We start from the raw sequence: 22,681 nt of genomic DNA, 5'->3' as shown, positions 1-22,681 counted from the left end.
GAAGTGTGGAGGAAAAGAATTTGAAAGGGAGTTCCCTGCTGAGCTGCGTATTTGACCCGTCAAGAATTTGGTTTATGTACTCTCAGCCTGATGATTTTTTGAGTTGATTTGTTGGGGTTTTTTCATATTTCAGTAGAATAAGTGCTGTTTATAAAGACATATAGATGGCCTCACTTGTATACACTGGGATACACTTTTCAGTTTTTTCAGGGAAGTCTGCTGGTGCAGACAGCTGTGCTCTGTCCTCCCCCAACAGCTGATTTCCTGGCTGCTGAGCTCAACCAGTTTTAAAGGACCTTGATCTCAAAGAAAGGAGGTTCTTGAAAGCTTCAAAAGCCTCAGTTCCTGGGAAAAAAGAGAGAAGCCTAGAAATAAGCAGAGGAGAGAAACTGCAGCACGAGCTGATTGGGCTTAGCTAGAGAGAAAAGCATTCATGCTGGATGAAAGTCAGGTAACTTTGATCAGAGCTTGGCATTTTATTAGGTGCTAAAGCTCAGGCTGGGGGAAAGTGTCAAAGGAAATAAGGAAACTAGATCTTGCTGAGTTCACAGATCATGAAACTATTCATTTCACCTTACTGTAGTCCTGGAATAGCTTTGTATTGCTTTTGGTCATTGTTGGAGGAAGAATGCACTCTGCAGACCTTTTATCTGATGCAGTGCAGCTGTTCTCTGTTAGATAGAGACTTATGACATAATAGTCTTATTTTTTTAAAATTTGTTAACTGTTTTAGCAGACAGTGGCTCTTTCTAAACTGAAGAAACAGTTGTGCCATGGTATTGAGATTAGTTCTTACAATAGGTTGTATTATATCTTGTTTTCAGATCATGTTTCTTCTTTCAGTAAATGTGATTTCTGGATCAAACACTTGTGTTTTGTCTGAGGAGACATTTCCTTTCTAGCAGGCAAAGAGCAGAATTTGGTAATTCTCCCTTTGCTTGTTAAAGATAAAAAGGAACTATTTTTTAGTCCAGTTTGTTAAACGTATGTAAGGTTTTTAGCAGGAAAATAGAATGTAAAAGACAGTAATCATATTATTTCAGTTGCACTTGACAAGGAACACAGAAAAGGTACAAAGTCTAAGAATACAACTGTGCTATAGAGTTTTCCATTTCAAAATCCTTTTGTGTAGCCATGTGTGAGAAATTCAAATTGAGAATGTTTTGCATTCTTAATGTCACCTTAATTCTTCTTCCCCATTACAGACTTCCAGGCAGTTCTGGTTCAGTTTCATCCTTTTTCCACAGAAAAATCTGATGCAAGCAGCAAATCTCCTTACATTTCTGTGTATTAATCCCCTCTCTTTTCTGCAAGCAATAAGATCTGGCCTTCTTCAGTCTTCTCACTGTTTCCCTGCTGAAGCAATTTAGAGTTCTTAATGTTGGTAGATGTTAGGATAGATCTTATAAAATTATAAAATCCACAAAATACATCTTATTGGGGTGTTCAAGTAAAGCAACAGAGTGCTCTTGGCATTGTGGAAGGGGCCTTGAGAGGTCATTCATCCTTTTGTCATTTAATCCTTTTAGAGAATGGTTCTGCCTAGAGAGACCTTCTCCTTCAAAACCTGTATTTATACAGATTTTTAAAATCACTCTTTATAAAATTTTTTCAATGTTCCAATTGTTACTGCCAGCGAAAAGCTCAGATGTTTTTTCCCCTCTTCACCTGCCAAGTGTCAGAAAATTCCTCACACAAGAAGGTGAGGAAGTGAGGGAGCTGTCAATGGAAACAGTGATGGGAGTTGGAAGACAAGGGTTTCAGTCTGGAGCAGCCATGCTTTCTGCTGTTTTTCATTCAGTTATGTTCTTCAATTATTAATGTCCTACACATTTCATTATTTCACTTCACGTGGATTGGAATCACTTCTGCAGTCTCTGTGCCATCCTGTTGCAATGCAGAGGAGTTCAAAAGCATCTCCAAAGGAAGCTACTGATTGATCATCTGCTCAGCCTTCTGCTCTTAGGCAGTCACAGTAAAGCAGTTCAGGAGTGAGTGGTGATGGTGCTGTCCCTGCAATCCTGAATAAACCCTGAGGTGTTTGTCATGCTGTCAGCACTGGAAGCCACTGCAGGGTGAGCTTGTAACTGGTGCTGAGGTAATGGTAGCAGAGAGAAAAGGAAGGGAAACCAAAAGGATGGGACATGTGTTGGCATGGGAGCACTTTGGCAGTTTCAGTAACTGAAAAAGGCTGAACTTGGAGTCTGAAAGAGGGAACCAGTACATAAAGGAAAAAGCAAAACCAGAAGGAAGGTGTAGGGAATGGAAATAGCACTTCAACTTTCCACTGTCTGCTTTCTAAGGTGACATTTTGCATGTGAGTGATTCAATATCACAGGGCACAAAGATCACTTTGGTGCTTAAGTTTCAAATACAAAACTTACTGGTGCATCAGTTATTTGACCTACCAAGATCCTACCAACACCTTTCATGTGCTCTAAATGCTGAAGGAGAGAGCCCTTGCTCCTGTACCAGTACAGGGGATCCTTACATGAAACTGGTGATCTGATCAGGAGTTTTCTTGTAACAGTAATGCTACCTCATCTTTCTGCTGTGGAAGCCTTCTTACTCTGGAATGAAGACTGAAAATATATTTATTGAAATGGAGTTACTATTTTTATGTGCACTTCCCCTTATTTTAAGAAGTCATAACATCTGCCTCAATTCTGACCATGCATACATGACAAAATGTGTTTGACTGCATTTGTGGTCATGTAAGAATATTACTTTATCCAGCTTTTCCATACATGTGAAGTTCTGAAGTAGTGCTTATGACTCTAAGAAGCAATGTACTATGACACTGCACTCTGTAAACAGCTTATATGGTTTGCTATATAAAGCAGGAAAAACTTTATGATATTTGGAAATTATCATGGAAGAAATTATTCCATTATGCTTGAGAGACATAAGACAGTTTTTCCATTGAACTTGCTATGGTACACAAAATACAATAAACCATATGCACTTAGACAGCAGACCTCTGTCAGATGCATAGTTGCTTCTCATTGCATAAATTTTGACAAACAAGCTGTTTCCCAGTAGTTTCTCAAGTAACCAAAGCCCATTTCTTACCCTTTTCTCTCTGGCATGGCATGAAAAATCACCTTTGGAGAGGGCCTGGAAAACCTCAGTCTAGGGGGAAAGCTTTTATAGCTGTATACAGTATTGGAATGGAAATACTTCAGTAACCTTTCTGAAAGTCGTTGCTTCTACTGGTCTATAATTAGCCCCACAGGAAAAACAAAATCCTTGTTCAAGTATAGGAGAAGGCAAATAGATCAAATAACATTGAAGTTATTCAGCAGCTTTTTCCCAAATATACTGGGCACTGTAGGAGTTGGTTATGTAGCTCTGACTGGATAACTTCATATCAACTTCAGTAATAAATGTTGAAATCCTTGATTAAAGCTCCTGCTTTTTTGAGATGTCACTTACATAATTTGGCTTGTTTTCTATCCAGATAGTATCTGCAGTGCAGTATTGCCATCAAAAGCATATTGTTCATAGAGATCTCAAGGTGAGTAGGAAAATGTGTGTGTGCAGTGTTATGGGTGTCAGCTTCTGTACCTGTGGGTGTGACCTTCATTGTTTATAAAATACAGTTTATACTGAGCTTTCTGATTTATTTATTTATTTATTTACATATGTTATAGCGAGTCTTGAGAAATATTTGCAGCTTAGAACCATTTTAAATAAAAGGAAGAGGATTTATAAGGCTTTTAAATGCAAACATTTAATGGCTGCTGAAAGATAACCTCTCCCCCAGCGGTCACATTCAGATCTGATGCAGGTCAGTGTTAGCTGAGAAAGCTTTTTATTTTTTTTTTTAAGTGGTAGTTTGGTAGCAATATGACAAGAATTGATGTTGAACAGAATGAATTACCAGTAGTGATAATGAAACTGAAGTATGGCTTCTTTGTAGCTTGGCATGAAACAGCATATCTCTTCTTTAAACTGTGCCTTTTATATTAATAGTACTGCTACGTAGTTTGTTCAACTTGTCATAGCTTTGTAACTTATAAAAAGCAAAAAACAATACCACCACTAAAAAAAAGGTGCACGTGAAAAACCTTTACAGGTTATGTTTATTGCCAAACTATTGCAAAAATACCACATGCTATCAAGTATGGATAGTGAGACTATATCTTATTTTCACCTGGATAGATCAAAATGTAAGGTACGTTTTTGTAGAGAAAAACAGATGGTAACATGTTTTCAGGCAGTGAAACAGCTCCCATAGTCTGAAGCAATTGTACAGACATTTTTAAAACGGGTTATGCTAATGACTGACTAAAGCACACCTAAAGATCTTGCAAGGAAGGGAATGTTAATGCGTATTTCAGCTTCTTGCCTTTTAAGAATGAGTAAAAGCAGCCAATAGCATTCTAAATCAAGTGTTTTATTCATCTACAAACCATTCTTTCTCTTCCAGGCTGAAAATCTATTGCTAGATGCAGATATGAACATTAAAATAGCTGACTTTGGTTTTAGCAATGAGTTTACAGTTGGAAATAAACTGGACACCTTTTGTGGCAGCCCACCATATGCTGCTCCAGAGCTCTTTCAAGGGAAGAAATATGATGGACCTGAAGTAGATGTTTGGAGTTTAGGTGTTATTCTTTATACTCTTGTGAGTGGATCTCTTCCCTTCGATGGACAGAATTTAAAGGTAGACTATGCTGGACATGTTTAGTTAATATTTTATCTAATATTATAAGTGGCTTGTTGCTTACAACTTTCTGTCTGTTCTTGTTCTGTTTCCAAGGAACTTAGAGAAAGAGTGCTAAGGGGAAAATACAGGATTCCTTTCTACATGTCCACAGACTGTGAAAACCTCCTCAAACGTTTCCTGGTGCTAAACCCAACAAAAAGAGGCACTCTTGAGGTAATTGCACAAATGAGGTGCATCAGAAGGCTCAACATGCTTTGCATACTGCATTTTTGAGCTGTAACTCATTATTTCCATACTATTCCTATGCATATTTGGGTTTTGGGGTTGTTGATGAAAGCACATGAGTCTTCAAAGATACTGTTTACTGGGGTTGTAATACACCTGACTCCAGTTACTTTCAAAATCAATGTGTCCCTACACTTTCTATGTCATATAACTTCTCTTGGTGGTGAGCTTGTGGATTCCTGCATTAATGGATGATCCACCACATTGTTTTCCACATTTTCAGTTGTAAACTGGAGGTATTGGCTGTTGTAGTTGCCTTTTACCTGCCTTTTGTACCCTCATGGAGGAAAAGACCAAAACAGGGCTTCCATGGACTTCTGTTGGTGGAGCTTGGAATTCCAAGACACGTCAAAGTTGTCACACTGCTCCTGGTGTGTATTGCAGGCTTTTGGCTCTCACCTGTGAGTTGGAATACAGCTGACTGGGGAGAAGCTTGGCTTGATGTGCACAGCTGATTCTTCTCACTGGAGCAAAGCAATAGGTGCTGGAAATGTTCTGGAGAATAAAAACTAGGAAAGACCTTAGTGTTCATTGGATAAAGAAGTTGTTCTTCCCACAGGTTGTTTTCTTTGCTTCTAAGTGTACTGTACTAACAAACCTTTTTTTTTTTTTTTTCATAGCAAATTATGAAGGACAGGTGGATCAATGCAGGGCATGAGGAGGATGAGCTTAAACCTTTTGTTGAACCAGAACTAGACATCTCGGACCAGAAAAGAATAGGTAATTGAGTACTTTCCAGGACCACAATACTGTTTGCATGGTGTGGGAGGGTTGGTTGTTTTTTTTTTTCTCCACCACCACTCTGTATTTGTTTGACATTAGGAAAAAGTAACTAATCCTTTAAAACTGATACTTGATCAGGTTTATGTTCTCAAAATTAAGAATTCTTGTTTAATGCTTTAGATGTTCCATCCTTTCTCTTGAACACTCAGCCAGCCTTAACATCAGAGTTTCAGTTACTTACAGAATGTCTGCTTGGTTTTAGATATTATGGTAGGAATGGGATATTCTCAAGAAGAAATTCAAGAATCCCTTAGTAAAATGAAGTATGATGAAATCACAGCTACATACTTACTCCTAGGAAGGAAGTCATCAGAGGTAAGTACCATTCTTCAAACTGCAAAGAAGCAAATCAGAAAGTGTCCTTAGCAGAGTTAGAAGAAGAAATTAAGTCAGTTACTGTAGGCGTTGCATTCCTGCACAAAAATCCATTGTGCTTAAAGTCATGTTCTACTCATAAGCAATCCAAATTAAGCAGATTTGTTCTCAACTGATTTTGAGCCAGTAAACTCTTGCCTTTAGGCTCTCCAGAACTGCCCTGTTTGCTCAGCAGTTTCTGTCCTGGCTAGTCTAGGAGCTCAGGTGTGAATGTGCCAGCTGTAACTATTTTAAGAGAGACAAGGAGCAGGACTGACCAACTTGAAAAAGTTCTTGCATTGTAGATTACCTTTCCATACAATGCTGAAAGGGCTCAGCATCAGTAAGCTGCTCTTGGTCATCTTCCACCTCCCTGTTCTTGCTCCCAGAACATGGTGCATGTTTTAATTTGTTTTGTCTGAACTTTTTGTTTTAATACTCTCGTTTGTATTGTAGTTGGATGCAAGTGATTCAAGCTCCAGCAGCAATCTTTCACTTGCCAAAGTTAGGCCAAGTAGTGATCTGAACAATAGCACTGGACAATCTCCTCATCACAAAGTTCAGAGAAGCATATCTTCTAGCCAGAAGCAGCGGCGGTACAGTGATCACGGTGAGCATTTCTCATTTTCAGCCTTGCAGAGTACAGTGACTTCCAGTTCTGCTCGGTTCTGGATTTGTCTCCATCCCCCAAGTGTAAGGAGCATGACAACAGCATAGTTCACAGCATTGTGATTAAATATTTTGGTGAATAACTGATTTTTTAAATTAGTTTTGTTTAAAAGCCTTCAAAAGAGCTTTTAGAGGAACACTGAATACACCAACTTAATTCTCGTTCTGCCTTCTCTTGTCCCTTATATTCCTGACTGTGCTGGCAAAATCTTGTTGCACAAATTGAAGAGAATGTTGCAACCCCCTTTTTCATGAAAAGCACAGCACTCCTCCCCCATGCTCTTGTATGTCTGTTCAGCTTTTGTTTTCTTTTGACACTAGTAGGTCAGCTTCTGTCTAAAACTTGAAGAAATGTCAGTTTGCCAATATTTCTGGTTTCCTGTTTCCTGAGGGTAGTGTCATTTGGTTGTCCCCCAGGAATTCAGTTTCTAAAGAACAATGAGTCTGACAAACTTAAAAACTCTTCTGCTTAATGAAAGTGCAATATAGTAGATTAGGATTTTCTAAATGTCTTAAACTTCCTCCTGCTCAGACACTTAACTCATGAAAGGAATCCCTGTTTAGGCCTACATTCTCTGCATTCAGAGGTTGCTTTCCTTGGGAGTCCTGGGGATGCCAGTTATGGGGGTTTTGATACTTGTAAAACATTTTTAGCTACATATTATGTATTTATATGTTTATGTATTTCATTTCTATCTTTATATGTTTATGTGTCCTTTATATGTGTGTATATGCATACATACACTTTTTGATTAATTCTTATTAAAACATTTAACTAAGAAGTTGATGTAACTTGCCATATCCCCTTCAGAGGTGTGAGAGGTCAGAAAACACCATCCTGAGACACCCCACAGGCTTTACCTGGTGTCCAGGAGGCTGTTGCAGCCAGAGGGAGCTTGGCACTGTTGAAGGGGCTTCCTGATTCTCCAGTGTCAGAGCAGTTGTCTGTCCTGGCACACGTGGGGAGGCTGGTGGTGAACCACTGCCACTTCTGCAGGAGCACAGACCAGCAGCCATCAGTGCTGCCCCAGGGTTGTGTCACCAGCTGCCTGCTCAGGAAATTGGCTTGAACAGCTCTTGGCAGCACTGTGCTAATGAGAGATGGTCTGGTTTGAATGAGTCAGTTACTTGTTAAGTATCTTTAAGATGTCTCTAAAGCATTTTCCTAGCAAGCCAAATGAGAAACCTTAATGAAATTCTTGGAACTTTCATGGAAATCAAGTTGTACCTTCACCTTTGTTTTTGTTTTTCCACAATATTCTACTGTCGCCTGAAATACATCTATTTCAATAATTTAATTATCTTTTTTGCAGTTCTGGTTCCCAGTGATAACTGTGTTGGTTCTCATGTGTGAATACATTTCCATTGTGATAAAAAATAGTTACTGAACTTCTGAGAAGAAAAATCCTTTTCCTGTTTCTTTTGTTTGTTTTTTAAGCTGGACCATCCATCCCCTCAGTAGTGGCATATCCTAAAAGAAGCCAGACTAGTACTACAGACAGTGACCTCAAAGAGGAAGGAATTCAGTCAAGAAAATCCAGCAGTAGTGCTGTTGCAGGAAGAGGAATTGCACCAGCCAGCCCAATGCTTGGAAATGCCAGCAATCCCAATAAGGCTGATATTCCTGAACGTAAGAAAAGTTCAGCTGCCCCTAGTGTAAGTAGAAATGTTTATTTATCAAAACCATTAATTTTTTGAGACATTAAAAAATGTTAAACCTGTGATTTCTTGGTGGTGCTGATTTTACTTTTCATTTATCAAGAGAAAATGTAGGTATTTTTCCCTTGCAGTGTCAGCTATTCACATTACCTCTTAATAGTCTTGAAGTAGTCAGTATTCATAATTAGCATTAGTAGCTCTTGGTAAACAGACATGATTTGGGTATTAAAAAAAAGTAAAAGGTAAAAAGGTAGTTATATTACTCCTGATATCACCAACCACTCCTCTGTGACCTCTGCACAGAAGAATGAAATCTCTATTTTTGTTATCCTGTTTTATAGTTTAATGTGTATAAGCAGCCACCCAATCTTTGTCCTCAAACATTACAATTTTAAGTCATGATTATGTTGTTAAGATTATCAAAGAAATGTAGTTCAAAAAACTCTTCAAATATCTATTTCAGCCTGTATTCAAAAGGAGTGTGCCTGGCTTTTGTCCTTGTGGGCTTCCTCCACCTGCCTCTAAACCACAACAACAAAAAAAAAACATTTAAAGGAGCAAAAGTAGTGGATGTTCATGGTTTAGCAGTAGGCAGTGTGCCAAAAGAAAGAAAGCCTTTGTTCATTTTGGCTTTAACCTGTGTTCTTTGTGGTTCCTCCCTCAAAGGCAAAGTTGGAAATCTGTTTTCCCATAATGCTTCAGTCATGTAACATTTCTAAAACTTTGGTATTTTGTGTTGAAAAACTTCCTTCTTTTCAGAAGAAAAAAATTCTCAGTCCTTTTGTTCAAGTTGTTCAACTTGCAACAGAACTTTTTTTTTTTTTTTAACTCATCCCACAAAGCTGTCATAGTTCTTTGGTCATATAAATAGTTAGCACCATTACTTACAAGAAATGAGAACATAACTTCTTGAGCTGCGGGACAGTCTGAAGCAGAAGAAGTGAAATGAAACTAGTTTTACTTTATTGGCCCTGTACTGTCAGTTGGCTCAGTGGCACTGGTGACTTGGCTCAAGGATTTCAGCCCAAGAGTTTCCTTGGAAAAACATGTCTTCTACTATAGCAGCTGTTACTCACAAATGTGAACAAGAACTCAAGATTTTGGGGGACTCTTTTTTTATTTTTGTGGTCCTCCACAGTTTTCCCTTTGTTCTTGATCAGTTCAGAAACCATTCAGATTTGGTTTTCTCTTAAAAGACAGTTCTTAGCTATTGAATCTCAAAATGGTAAGATAATCAAATAAATTTTGTCCTACATTGGACTTCGCTTGGTATTGTATGGTGCCTTATTCCAAAGATTTGTGTCACAGTTACAACATACTTTACATTCAGCATCTTTTCACCTGCTATTCTGTACCACTCCCAAATATTGGGGATTTATTTCAGTAGGCTTATTTCAAATTTCTTACTAGTGTACCTGAAATAAAATTTCAGCTAATAACGATGTGATGCTTCCCTGACTCAGTGTGCAACTGGTCCAGCAGGTCTTTTACTAGCAGTGATACCAGGTGGTGAACAGGAAATCAGATTTTTGTTGTCACTCAATAATTAGTGTTCAAAATTGTCTCTCTTTATAGCTCTTCACACCAGACAGTTCAAACTCTTTTTTTTTTTTCCTTTCCTTTTTCTCCCCCCTGCAAAAGACTGCAAAGATGAAACTTTGGCTTTCTAGTTGTTAGGAATGAAGGGAAGCATTGAGTTTTTACTCATTTCTTGCAGCTAAGTAGGGAATTCGGTTTCTTACAATGTTGGCATGCATCTAGAAGGAAAAAAAATACAGGAGTTGCCATATTGTCCTGAGGTTGAAAAAGGTTTGAGGTGAAGAGAGTTTCTGTTTTACTGAGCACTGAAGTCCTGAAATCTATAGTATGATGAAAAAACACTGAAGAGATGGAAAAATACCTTACAAAAACAATTAATATTTTGACAGAACAGCAAAAGCAGTAGAGCCAGTCCTTGCTGGAGACCCTTAGTCAGATGTGTGCTACTGTTATTGAGTAACAAAGCGTAAAAGGCTACACTTAAGGATAAGAGTTGTGCTTGGCGAGCAGATAGCTGAGTCTGGGACTGGAATGAGGGGCTCCAAGCTGTACTTCTAAAGTTGACAGAGTGTTTAAACTCTGGTAAACAAAATTGTTCTGCAAGCTGAACGAGAAGGCATCAAGAATCATCAAGCTACTTGGGCAAATACCAAATTAATAATGGAAATCTGCTACAGATTTTGGATAGTTAGCAGGAACCGGTATATCTGTGTTTTAATAATTCCTTGTTTGTTTCTTAGAGCTTTGGATTTTTTCCTCAATGGTGTAATAAAGCTGTCCCAGAACCTTTAGAATAGCTTTGAGAAAACTCGAATAGGTAGTACATTTGAAAAGCCATCCAGGACCAAATACCATAGCAGTGCTCTTAACTAAATAGATTGGTTCAATGTTTTAAGTCAGAAGCTTTTATGAAAGTTTTTCATCAGTCCTTGGCTTGGTGTCTCTTAATGGGAAATAGCCTGCCTGAGCAGTGCACACAAGACTGTCTCTAGGAAGAGAGGAGGACTCTGTACCACAGATTCATCCTTTGTGCTGAGATTGGACCTTGTGCATGTGCTCACAAGTCTCAACGTGTGCAGTGCTGTGTCAGCTCCTCCTGCAGAGAAGGCAGACGATGCCATGAAGATGAACTTAGGCAGCTAACCCTGACCCTGGGAGTTGTCATTCCATCAGGGAATGGGGTGCTGCTCACACCAGTTTCCAGTGCTGTGCACCTGTGCTATTTAGTCATGTCCAGAGATTAACAGTCTGTAGACTGGCTGAACAAAAAGTCACAGCTGAAGAGCTTCCTTGATGAATTGTGAAAGGTCATACACTAGAAAGTGTAAAGGCCCCAGTACCAAGACTATTCTTGCCAAAACTGAAATTTGAAACCTTGAAGTACTTAATCTCTTCCTCTGACCTCTGAAATCTGAGTCAAACAGGAAAAAATGTATATTGATGCTTCCATCTTTGCATTTCAGAATGAGTTGGGAGAGCATGTCCTTGCTGTCCTCTCATTTCAGATATGAATACCAAAACTTGTCTGCTCCCAAACCTGAAAATGCATAGTTTTAAAAGTCTGGTCCAGCACAGAGATTGCAGTCTTGTCTTTCCAGATGTGCCACATGACAGTACACTGTAATGTTATGTGTTGTTCTCTCAAGGGAAACTAACACTGCATGTTCAAAGGGAGCAGGTTGAAAGAAGGAAGCCACTGATTATTGTGCTTACTTCCCACCAGAAGAACAGTGTTGGGTATTTTAGGTGCTTCATCCTCTAGTATGTTCAAAACACAGAACAAAATGATCTGCAAGCACTAATAAGCAATATTTCACTGGTTTGTGAAGTCTCCGTAAAGTGTCCTGCCCAAGAGCAGATAAACAAAAACTCACCGTAGGTGCACAGCTTTCATTGCTGGCAGACTTAGTAAAGAGAGAGGAGTTTATACAGTGATAAATGTCAAAGTGGAATAATTGGTGGTGGGTTTTTTTTAAATAAATGTATATGAAGTCAAGGCATGTATAAGGAATAAAGTACAAGGAAAGGGCCAGGAAAGCTTCTGCTGATGTTTGACATGTGCTTATCCCTAAGGAATATCTAGTGAAGAATACTTGAGAACCCTTCAGACAGCTGCATGCATCTTACAATTTAATTAATTGTTCTGCCCACTTAAAATATCCTCTGTCTTTGTACTTTTTAACACCAGGAGGTTGTGCACTTCACTGTTGAATTTTAATTTGTACATTTGTATAAAAAGATGTGTAACAAACAGGTCAGCAGTCTCTTAGACAAGATGGCTTCAAGGTTAAGTAGCTCAGGGAATGTGTTGCTTGAGACTCCCTAGATAGCAGATATTTTGCCTTAAGGCACTTGGTATTTATTGAGAATACTCCACTTTAACAGTTTTATTTCAGGTTTGGAAACAAAAAAGGTTTGGCTACTCTGCTTTTCTGCTTGAACTAGTTTTTCCTTTCTTTTTTTTTAATCCATCTTGCCATGATTCTCTCCTGTGACTGTTTATGCGAAACCTTTTCTTAATGCTATTTTTAAAATCCGCTGAGTTTCCCTTGTCCGTCATAGCATAATTCTTCAAAGAACTCCAAAAGGTTAGTTGAGCATGAAGTCCCCTGCCTGATTCTTAGTGGCCCTCCTTACTCAACACGTGCTTATCCAGGTGCTGACCAGTCATTCCCTTAAGCTGACCTCCTCCAAGACTTTCCCCAGCAGTGATGTTTGAAGTTTATAGCCTTTTTTGCTTCCTGCTTTGCCCCGTGATCCTTTTCTTTAAAGAAAACTTTTAAAAGTTTTTTTCTACTTTTTCAATCATTTGCAGTTTCCTGTGTTTTGTTCTTGGGGTGGGGAGAGAAAAATACAAAGGCTTGCCAGCTTTTACTTCCTCTACGACCTGGGGGTGCATGTTTGTCTGGACCACCCTGCTTTTCCTACAGTAATTGCATCTAACTTTGTATAATTCTGTTATCTGTGAATTGCCTATAGCTTCTCAGTCGTTCCTGGAAAATTGACCGCCAACTTGGGCATATCTCCACCCTCTTTCTCTGTAAAGACAGAGGCAAAGTAATTCTATTTCTTTTCTCCCCTCTAAAGTAAGGTCTGTAGTTTAAGTCCCCCTGGTTCTCTTGTCCTCTATGTATTATGCTTGTATTGAAATGTGTATTTTAAAAAATGTCTTACTAAAATTCTCTGCAATTTGTCTCTTATTCTTCCCTGTTTTTAAAACCTGTCTAGTGTTTCATAATATCTTAATATTTAAAAGTCTATGTTTACCTTCCCACTGAATTTTACCACATTTGTTTGTTAAGTCTTTGCTTTTCCTATCTTGTTTAAGGGTATGATTTTAACTTAAAGGGAAATTCTTCAAGCTACAAGTGGTAAAGTATTTCAAAAATAGGCTATAAAGACACAGGCTATGCCAATGTACAAGAATACTGTATATACTCAGAATTTGTAATTCAGAACATTTTTAATTAAAAACATTAAGGAATATTAATTTTGAGACATCAATATGAAATACAAGAACAACTTGTTAGAATTATTTTTTCTGATTGCATTAATCTTTACAAATACTAGATGGAGTTTGTATATTAAGTTATTTAATTATTGTAAATTTTAGAGCTGTGTAGAACAAGCACAAAGTAAAAAGCCTTAAATTATATGCAGACTAACCTCAGAAAAGCCTTCTGTGGGGAATAACAAACCTATGTTTTTTAATTGTAGAATAATACTACCCCTGGAGCAATGACACGGCGCAACACATATGTTTGTAGTGAAAGAACCACTGCTGATAGGCATTCAGTGATACAAAATGGCAAGGAGAACAGGTATATGAAATGTCTTCCTATGGTGTATGTCCCTTGTCTTCACCTTTCCAAAAAAATTCTAATGCCTAATTTAAAAATAAGTGATATTCTAATGTAATTCATAATGAAAGGTGAGTACAGATCTTTGGTTATGCAGCACCTGTAAGTATGTTGGGCCTTGGGTTTTTTTCCTATATTTAATTTTATAATCTTTAAACTTAGAATGTAAAAGGAAGTTTCTAATTTCTGGTTAAATACATGAACTATTTGTAGCAGCCTTCATCTTAAATCTGTTGTAAACTCCTGTGGCCAATCAGCATATGCTTGCAGAAGAGCCTTGTTCAGTATCAGACTACAAGGTCTATCTCTCTTGAGCCATTCTCTTTCTATATTTCACTCTAACTCTGCTTCACTGGGATAATTTGAAATACTATTTTTGATGTAAAGTCTTAGGGAGAAGGTAATTTTTTCTGAGCAAAGATGAAATGGTGACCCACCATTGTCTTGGACTAACAGTGATCCTTGCTAATACTGTGACAGTCTAATTATTTCCCAGGATTTACAGAACTCAGCTGCTTCCCTCCTCAGGGTATCTCCATATTCTGAGTGAAAACAGAGAAATAATAAATTTCTTTTTAATTTTCTGAATGAAAGCCTGAGTAGAGCAAGCAGTGGAACTGGAGCTAACAACTGTATGTATTGGCACTGTGGTCACATTACTGCCATCCTGTGTAGACTGAGAAGAGCTGTCAGAAATAATATTATAGTGAACATAGGTATCAGGTATAGAGTAGCAGTTGGGAGGAAAACCACCAAATTTCCTGGCTGGCTGAGGTATTTTAATTTCCAGCCCTTCTTGTCAGAATTTTACTGCTGTCAAAAGATGGTAACAATTAAGTAGTTAACCCTTGCCAGGAGAGCACTCACATAGCTGCTACTTAAAAGAATGTGTACCCCTCTACTGTGCTTCCCAATTTTCTCCAGCTCTTCCTGATATTATGCTATTTTGTAAAGGGTAGGAAGAAAATACCTATTTTCTAACTTGTGTTTATGCACAAAATTTTTTCCCTCCTTTTGGCAGCTGATGAGGAATTGTGATGTTGAATGGAAAGCCTGTCTAGTCCCTGTTTGATTCCTGGAACCTAGGGATAAAGAACATGATTTTGACCCTGTCTCTTCCTCCTAGCTTTCTGCAATTGGAAAGTGATTAAGGAAAGAGTCAAATATAAGTTTGAAGACTGCCAAAAGTGTAGTTGGCCAGCTGGGCCTGCAGTCACTGTCTTATGAAGTACAGCAGAGCTCTTTGCTGCTGTCCCTTAATGTGTCTGTCTCAGCCTTCACTGGTTACTCCTTGTTAATGTTACCAGGTTGTTTAGGTTAAAGCTCACCATCCTTTTTCTGATTTGATATGTTAATAGCTTTTTTTCTTTCCAAACACTATTTGAAAATATTTGAAAAAATGAATCTTTCTACCCATAATAGTTTTGATAATTTTTTGTTACTGGATGACTTGGTTTAATACAATTTTTGTTCATCCTTAAACTAATATCTTGCCTACAAATTCTTTATTACATTTTTAAAAGCTACTAGATATTGTTTACTGTGAATGCTTGATATTTAGATGTTCCCTTAATTTGGGAGTAAGTTCATACTCATGAAGAACTATCTTTTGAAGCAATTTTATTTCCCCAGCTTTGAGTTTCTCAGGAAACTGATGTTTTTCTGGTTTGTTACACATACACCTTAAACTCAAAGTTAAGACTGAGTAGCACTTGACAACTGTATTAGTTGTGGTGTATATTCATAATTGGTTATCCGTGTGTAATTTACCTTTTATTGTCAATATGATCTTTAAACATAATTTACTTTTTCTACAAACTAGCCTTATTTGGGTCATTTGAAATGTCTGAGAATTTATATTTGCACAGGTAAAAAGTGTATTTATAGCTTTTACTGTGTATTTTTTAATTACTACATTGATTACTTTTGATAGAGGGTTAAAAAGAGAAAAGGTAATGAGAATGTATTGCTTATTGTATTACAGTTGGAGACCTTTCATTGTCTGAAATACTTCAGTACTAAACTGCGTGTTCATTTTGGAATAATTTTAGAATTACTGTGATTTGGCACAATTCAGAATTTACATCTGAATGTATTTTATTGCTGTAACTGGATAAAGCATTGACTGGTTACCTAAAATGCAGAAACCTTTATTGCAGGAAAATCAACATGGCAATTGATGAGACTGGCTCTTCAGAATTAATCTTTAATGTTACTGTACTCTCAGCTTGGCAGAAAGTAACTCTAGAAACTTAGTCTTTTTTCTTCTGTAAAGCAAGATCTGAAGTTGAACCTGGGCTTTGTACATATCCAAGGATTAGTTAAAAATTACTTCTATGCTTTTGAAATGTCTGTTGGTGGCAAATGTTACAGGATAGAGTAATTGCTCTAATTGGTTTATTACAGATTAGATTTTAGATTTTCCATAGCTACTCAAATACTGACTGTGACTCAGTGAAAATTTGGGAGACTTACCATAAAAGGCAAAGTGCACACATTTAAAATCTCTATTTTTCTTCTGTAGCAAAAGCATTAAAAAATTGCTTGTTCTGCTTTTATATTCCACACTGAATTCTGAGAAGGCACTATTTCTGGAAGTGTGGACACTTTAAAGAATCAATAGTCAGTAAGTCTGATGTTGAAGAAAGTAATCTTGAAGACCCATGCCAGACTGGTAGAAGCAAAGAGTTCTGAGTCTCCCATCTCTGCTTTAACACATTGTGTGGCTGACACACGCATTCTGCTGGAGACAACTGTTGGCTTTCCTCCAAAGCCTGAGCATTAATTAACGCACTTGGGGACTCATGAAACACTCTTCATAATGATAGGCAATTGCTTTAAATCATTTGTAACACAAATGATTTACAACAGCTTCAGATTTTTAATAAGCCTTGGCAGTAATTGGTGATTGTTAGTTCACTGTTCCTGTGTTCCCAGGCTGGGAATCCAAAGAAGCTGATTTCTAGCAAAGCATCAGAGGAGGAGAAGGTCCTTTATTGACACCTTTAGATGTCACATCTTTGGAGGCAGGTGACTAAAAACTTGAGTCTTGTGTTGTAAAACTAGATTCTTTATCTTTTGCAGTAAATATAGAGGAAATGAGCTGGAAGAGCTTGAGAGACTAGTGACCAATATTTTGACTTCAGGGTATTAGTTTTGAGATGAATGTTCAATTTTTGAAAATTCCTTAAAACCCTGGGGTAATGTAAATGCCTGGCCTGTGTTGAAGGCCTCATTGTAAGTAGTGCTTGTAGTTGTCATCCTGATGGATTCAGCATTGTTGAGATGCATGCATGACTCAGATGAATTTTTTCAGATCCTGAAAAGTTAAAAACAAACCAAAACCAAGTATGTTTTGCTAAGCATTTTAGCTAGCAGATCAGATGTCTGAGCTGTGTGGTGTTTTGCACTGGTGCTTTGGCAGCCAAGCCTGAGAAGTGGAGGAGCTGACACTTGTAGCTGCACTAGCATTCCTCTCTCCAGAGTCTGATGTACCAGAATTCGGTAACGGGACTTGAGATGTTGTGTGTAACCAAGAAGTAACTTGGAAGTGGACGTGCAGTGTCATGAAACTGTCACTGAGAATTACTGTTTTCTCAACTTGAGCAAAATTTCTGAATTATAGCTGTCTAAATTTTAAAGCAAACTTCAGATGAATGACATGGGATGTAGTCTGAAAGGCCCAAAACATCTTGTGGTTTCTCATTTTTGTCCTATCTGTATCATTACTAGATAACGTGAAGGCTGCAAAGAGTATTTTGGCCTAAATAAATAACTAAATTTAATGCTCCTATGCTTCTATTTGAACATACCATTCAGCTGGCAGCTTACTGGCCATTCTGCTAAGACAGTGCTCTATATTTTCCTTCAAAGCCTGAATGGTAATTGGGAGAATTTAATGTTCATGGTCAAAGCAATACAAGATGCTCTTCAACAGTCATTCTTTCTTTAGAGAACAGCTAGCATATTCAGTGTCTACTACACACACAGGTTCATTATTAGCAGCCTTTTTCTTTTGGCCTCCCTGGAGTTGTTAAAGATCATGGTATTTTTGATTCTGGTTGTACCTATGAAGTCTCTCAGTTATCTCATGTAGATTTGACAGCTTCCCCAACTTTGACTAATTTCTTTTAACATGGATACGTTCTGAGAACAAAGGATTTTGCTGTAGTAATGGAGCTGTTACGAGTCTTTTGGAAAGTGCATTTGGTGGGGGTTTTAATGCATTGTTTACTCTTAAGAGCAATACAATTTACATCAGTGCTTTATCGTAGAGCTTTGGCATAGAATTCTGAGTTATTCAGGTTCTGTACATCAAGGAAGGTATCACTGCAAACTAATGCTAATGGTAAGAGCATGGTCACTTACAGATGTCCAGTGCCATGTAAGTAAGGATGCTCTTTAAGGGGAGTGTAGGGCAGTTACTGCTGTTACATAGAAGAGGAGGGCTGTTAGAGTTCATGTTCTTTGATAAACCAGTTAATAGAAGGAAAAGTTTGCTTTTTTTTTCTATGCAGTAGTTTGTTGTTGGTCCATCATGCTCTTCTTTCTGCCTCTGCCTGAACCCAAACCCCCTCGCAGCCTGACAGAAATGTTCGCTTACGCAGCTAGCCCTGCTTCAGTTTGTACCACATCCTTCTCCAGTGTTCGGCTGCGACATCAGAAGTCGATGTCCATGTCAGCCTCTGTGCACACGAAGATGATGTTGCCTCCAATAGACAATGGCGCAGATAACTTCAGGCCTATGTAAGAACCAGAAATCGTTGTGACACTAACTTATACCCACTGCTTCTTAACTTTGTGCTGTGGAATTTTAGTCCTAGATTGTTCTAGTATATTTTGCCCACAAGATGTGTGTTTCCTCATTTTTTTAGTCTCGTTTACATTTGTCTTGTGGTGTGTCAGGCTGTCTGTGACATAATCCTGCAATAGTGAACCTTAATTTTTTTCCTATTGTTAGGAGTATTGGACATTCCCTATTGTCAAAGTTTGTGGGAGACTTTAAATGTGTATCCCGAAGGACTTCACTGCTTGGAGCGGTTCGCTTGTAGAGAATTTTGTGTAGGATACTTTCAAATTAGCAAGACTTTCAAAGATGTATGTACAGAATGTGGAGGAAGAGACATTAAAGTTACCTATTCTCTCTCCTTGGAGGAAACTTTACTGGTCTATTCTTTTATCAGTCTTCTCAGCGAAACTCCGTAGGCCTGGTTTATCTGGTCTTTTCCAGGATACTCCTGTTGCACTTTTCTGCCTATGTAGGTTTCTGTTTCGGCAGCCTCTTAATCCTAACTTCTTGCAAGTTTTGATTCCATACAGTGCTGTAATAATGTTGGTAATCCCAACCTTGGCCTATATAAAAGTGTCTGCTTATGCTTTACTGTAGAACATAGTGTTTTGTGTTTCCTGCTGAGCGCAGTGCCCGTGCGAAGGCGTTCTAGCATCGTTTTTTTTTTTTTGTTTGTTTGTTTGTTTTCTGCCCTAGCACTATTCCCGATCAGAGAACTCCCGTTGCTTCAACCCACAGCATTAGCAGTGCGACCACCCCTGACCGTATTCGTTTCCCCAGAGGAACGGCCAGCCGGAGCACGTTCCACGGGCAGCTGCGCGAGCGCCGCACCGCCACCTACAACGGCCCGCCCGCCTCGCCCAGCCTGTCCCACGAGGCCACGCCGCTCTCGCAGACCCGCGCCCGCGGCTCCACCAACCTCTTCAGCAAACTCACGTCGAAACTCACCAGAAGGTAAGGCTCTTCAGCTGCTCCTGCGCTGCGTCTGGCTTTTCTTCCTTTTTGTAGTGGAAATACTTTGTTGCTTAAGTGATTTTGTCCACGTTCACTCATAAATAACTGAAGTTCTCTTAACTTAAAATGCAGTTGCTTATGATTTTTTCATAGGTCTGTTTTGGTTTCTGAAGCCATTTGTTTTTGGGAGTTGAGTCAAATGGGATTAATTGGGAGACAGTTTGGTCTGTGCTGTTCCTTCTGGGCTCTTCAACCTCATGTCTGAGGTATGAATGCTGCAGAGATGAAACATTTCAGCTCAGCTGAAAAGCTGCCCAGTGGCTGCATAGTCCATCAGTAGATGGCAAAAACTAGGAGCCCAGTCTAGATATTTGATGTAGCATTAGAAGCTCAGGTTGTGTTTCCCAGGCACTTAGTCCATTAGTGGTTCCAGCATAACCTTGCTGGCAACACAGAAATAGAAATACTACAGGTGAAAGGGTAGGGGCAGGAGACAAAAGCTTCTGTTGGCAGTAACGCTGTCACAGGCTATCTTAAAATAATGGCAGTATTAGTGCTTCAGTCTAGGTAGGAGTCTGGTCAAACCTGGAAAAATTTATTCCTACTTTGGCCTTTAGTTCATGTGCAGATTTTGTGTTAGGTGTGAAGGTGTGTGGTCCAGCCAAAGCCAAGCTTCAGCAGGTCTTGCTCCTGCACTAACAGTTTTTATTCTAACTGAACTTCTAGTTTCAAATCCATGTATGATTTAGATTACTTACTAAAACCCTAAAATTGAAAATTGAACCCTAAAATTGAAAATTGTGCTTTTTTATTCTGTATTTAAAACCTGTCAGTTTCCAAACCACATACTTCAGACCATTGATCTCCACAACTTGCATTTGCAGAATTGAGGCCGTGTTTGTCTTCGCTTTAAGATAATCATCAAGCTTTTGTTCACTCCTTATCAGATGAAGTTTTTTGGACAAGATCATTCTGATCTTGCCCTGCTGGCTTTTGTTTTAAGCTTATACCACGTCAGCAGCAAGCCATTTTCTTCCTGTCTACTTTATGACCATGGATGCCTCCCTCTCAGTATCCCCTTTGCAGTCTCCCGTTCCTACAAAATCATGCTAAGCCACACTCCAGTTTTTCACAAATGGGTGATTTCAGTTGAGAGAGTGAATTTCTTTAAACATGTAGAAGTTGTTTCTTGGCAATACAAGAACATGACAGTCTAGCCTTTGATAAATGTTTTCATTTGCTCACTTCTCTGCCAGGTAACACTTCTCTGGGAAACTGTGCTGTAGGAAATTTGGTTTGGGTTTTTTCCCTTCCTTTTTATGTTGAGAGAGAGAAATTTAATTTGAATACTCTTTAAGTGTTAAGCCATCTGCTTTATGTCAAGTGAAGTCTTAATCAGCCACATCCTTTTGGCACATCTTTCTTTCTGTACTTTTGTTTGTAATGTCCTTACTTAATTTTCCATTTGACGTTCCAAATGTGGACGCTCAAACTGTGAACATGCAAGCATTTCACTCAGTTGTTTAGGCAGCATTCAAACTTCTATCATTACCTCAAAGTTTCAACTTTTGCAGTGCAGTGTGGTTTTCTTGAAGAAGTCTTTCCCCACGACTTTTGACAGTAGTTTAAATTCCATCTGGACTTGATTAAGTAACATGCAGTTGTAACACAATAGCACAGTTACAGATGATTAGTTTGCTCTTGGAGGATTTCTTGCAGTTGGGGCTCTGTTATATTCAGTGCTGTACAAACTACTGAGGAGGTGGATAGTGCCACTGAGGGACACGCTTATGTTTCTTCCTGTTAAATAATTGTTTTAAACCTTATTGCTCATTAATTTATTGTAGCATTCTCCATGGGGAAGAATTCTTTTGGTTATGAACTACTTATGTTCTGGTGTAGGCAATTGTTATAGCTTCTGCCACTAAAATAGCTAAATATTTAAGGGAGGTTTTGACACAACATGGCTTACTTAATGTTATGAGGAAAGGAAGAAATCTAACTCTGAAGATACTCAAGATATAATTATGGTAGTGTTATTGATTTTTGCTTTCTATGGTACATATATGAAGAAAACACAAACATATTTTTACCTGACCTTGCAGATTTTGAGTTTTAAAGTGTTTTGACACCAGTACATATTTTAATTCATGATAAATACTGGTTACATATTTCCCAGAAAAAATTGAATGTAACAGTCCCAGGATGCCAGGAGTTTGACTCTTCAGCCCCTAAATCGTCTGCCTAATCTGAGAATATATTGAAGTGTAATTTAATTGTGCATTTAAAATGAGATCTTTATTGCATGTTTCACTCTAAATGCCTTTTTCAATTTATTTTGTACAAATTTTTTTGTTAATTATTATTTTGGCTTAATTTCTTTTAGAAACATGTCATTCAGGTTTATCAAAAGGTAGGATTTATTTATATTTAAAAAAAAAGTGGCTCCTGCAATTAACAAAAGATTTGGCTTTTCTAGCCTTGGTTTTCTGAAAACTAAACTTCCTGCTGAGAACTAAATACTTTCTTTCTTCAGAGGAAAGCATAGAATAAATCCATTAACTCATGATGATACCTAAGAATCTGTGGCACCATCTGTGTTGTATAACAAGATGCTAAGCATGCCTTGTGAATTCTTCTTTCTTTGATAGAGTTGGTAGTGCCAAAGTAATTCTGTTCTCTGTACTAATACACTTAGCATGCTTATGTTTGAAGAATGAGGTGTTTGATAACAATGATGAAAGTATAAACAAAACATAAGGTTGCAAGCAAATAAAGGTAAGTGTTGTTGAATTTATCTCTCTGTTTTATGATGTTGAAGAGAAAAAAAGGTTTGAAGCATTGCCTGCAGCTGAGCACAGCTGTGAGTTGAACAGTTCTGTGTGAAAGATTGAATGAAGATTCAATAGCTGTGTATTTATTTTAACATGGGGTGCATTTGTTGAAGTGAATTGCAACTGAAGTGCAAATAGAGCTCTTCAGTTATAAACAAAAAGTACAACATTTATGCAAATTTATCAACAAAAGGGAAAAGCTCAGAAGTCTGATTCACACTTCAAGCCAAAGGATTGAATTTAGTTTTGCAATTTGGGAATGAATCAAGCTGCTGTATTTCTC

The 22,681-nt window shown here is 38.2% G+C and overlaps 1 protein-coding gene across 18 annotated transcripts in view; it reads left to right on the top strand.

The window, feature by feature from the left end:
- Positions 1 to 22,681, top strand: part of MARK3 (microtubule affinity regulating kinase 3) — a 61,978-nt gene that overhangs the window by 30,728 nt on the left and 8,569 nt on the right. For 4 of the 18 annotated variants that reach the window (XM_021528887.3, XM_021528881.3, XM_021528882.3 and 1 more), the window contains 10 exons: positions 3,461 to 3,517; positions 4,433 to 4,669; positions 4,766 to 4,885; positions 5,578 to 5,677; positions 5,943 to 6,055; positions 6,551 to 6,704; positions 8,202 to 8,419; positions 13,679 to 13,782; positions 19,307 to 19,564; positions 21,951 to 21,977. In XM_021528887.3, coding sequence (XP_021384562.1) covers positions 3,461 to 3,517; positions 4,433 to 4,669; positions 4,766 to 4,885; positions 5,578 to 5,677; positions 5,943 to 6,055; positions 6,551 to 6,704; positions 8,202 to 8,419; positions 13,679 to 13,782; positions 19,307 to 19,564; positions 21,951 to 21,977 — 1,388 coding nt within the window. The other 14 variants (XM_021528885.3, XM_021528883.3, XM_021528884.3 and 11 more) reach the window with 7 other exon arrangements.

The sequence above is a fragment of the Lonchura striata genome, chromosome 6 (genome assembly GCF_046129695.1).
Source record: "Lonchura striata isolate bLonStr1 chromosome 6, bLonStr1.mat, whole genome shotgun sequence".
Classification (NCBI taxonomy): domain Eukaryota; kingdom Metazoa; phylum Chordata; class Aves; order Passeriformes; family Estrildidae; genus Lonchura; species Lonchura striata.
This window is presented reverse-complemented; position numbering and strand designations above follow the sequence as displayed.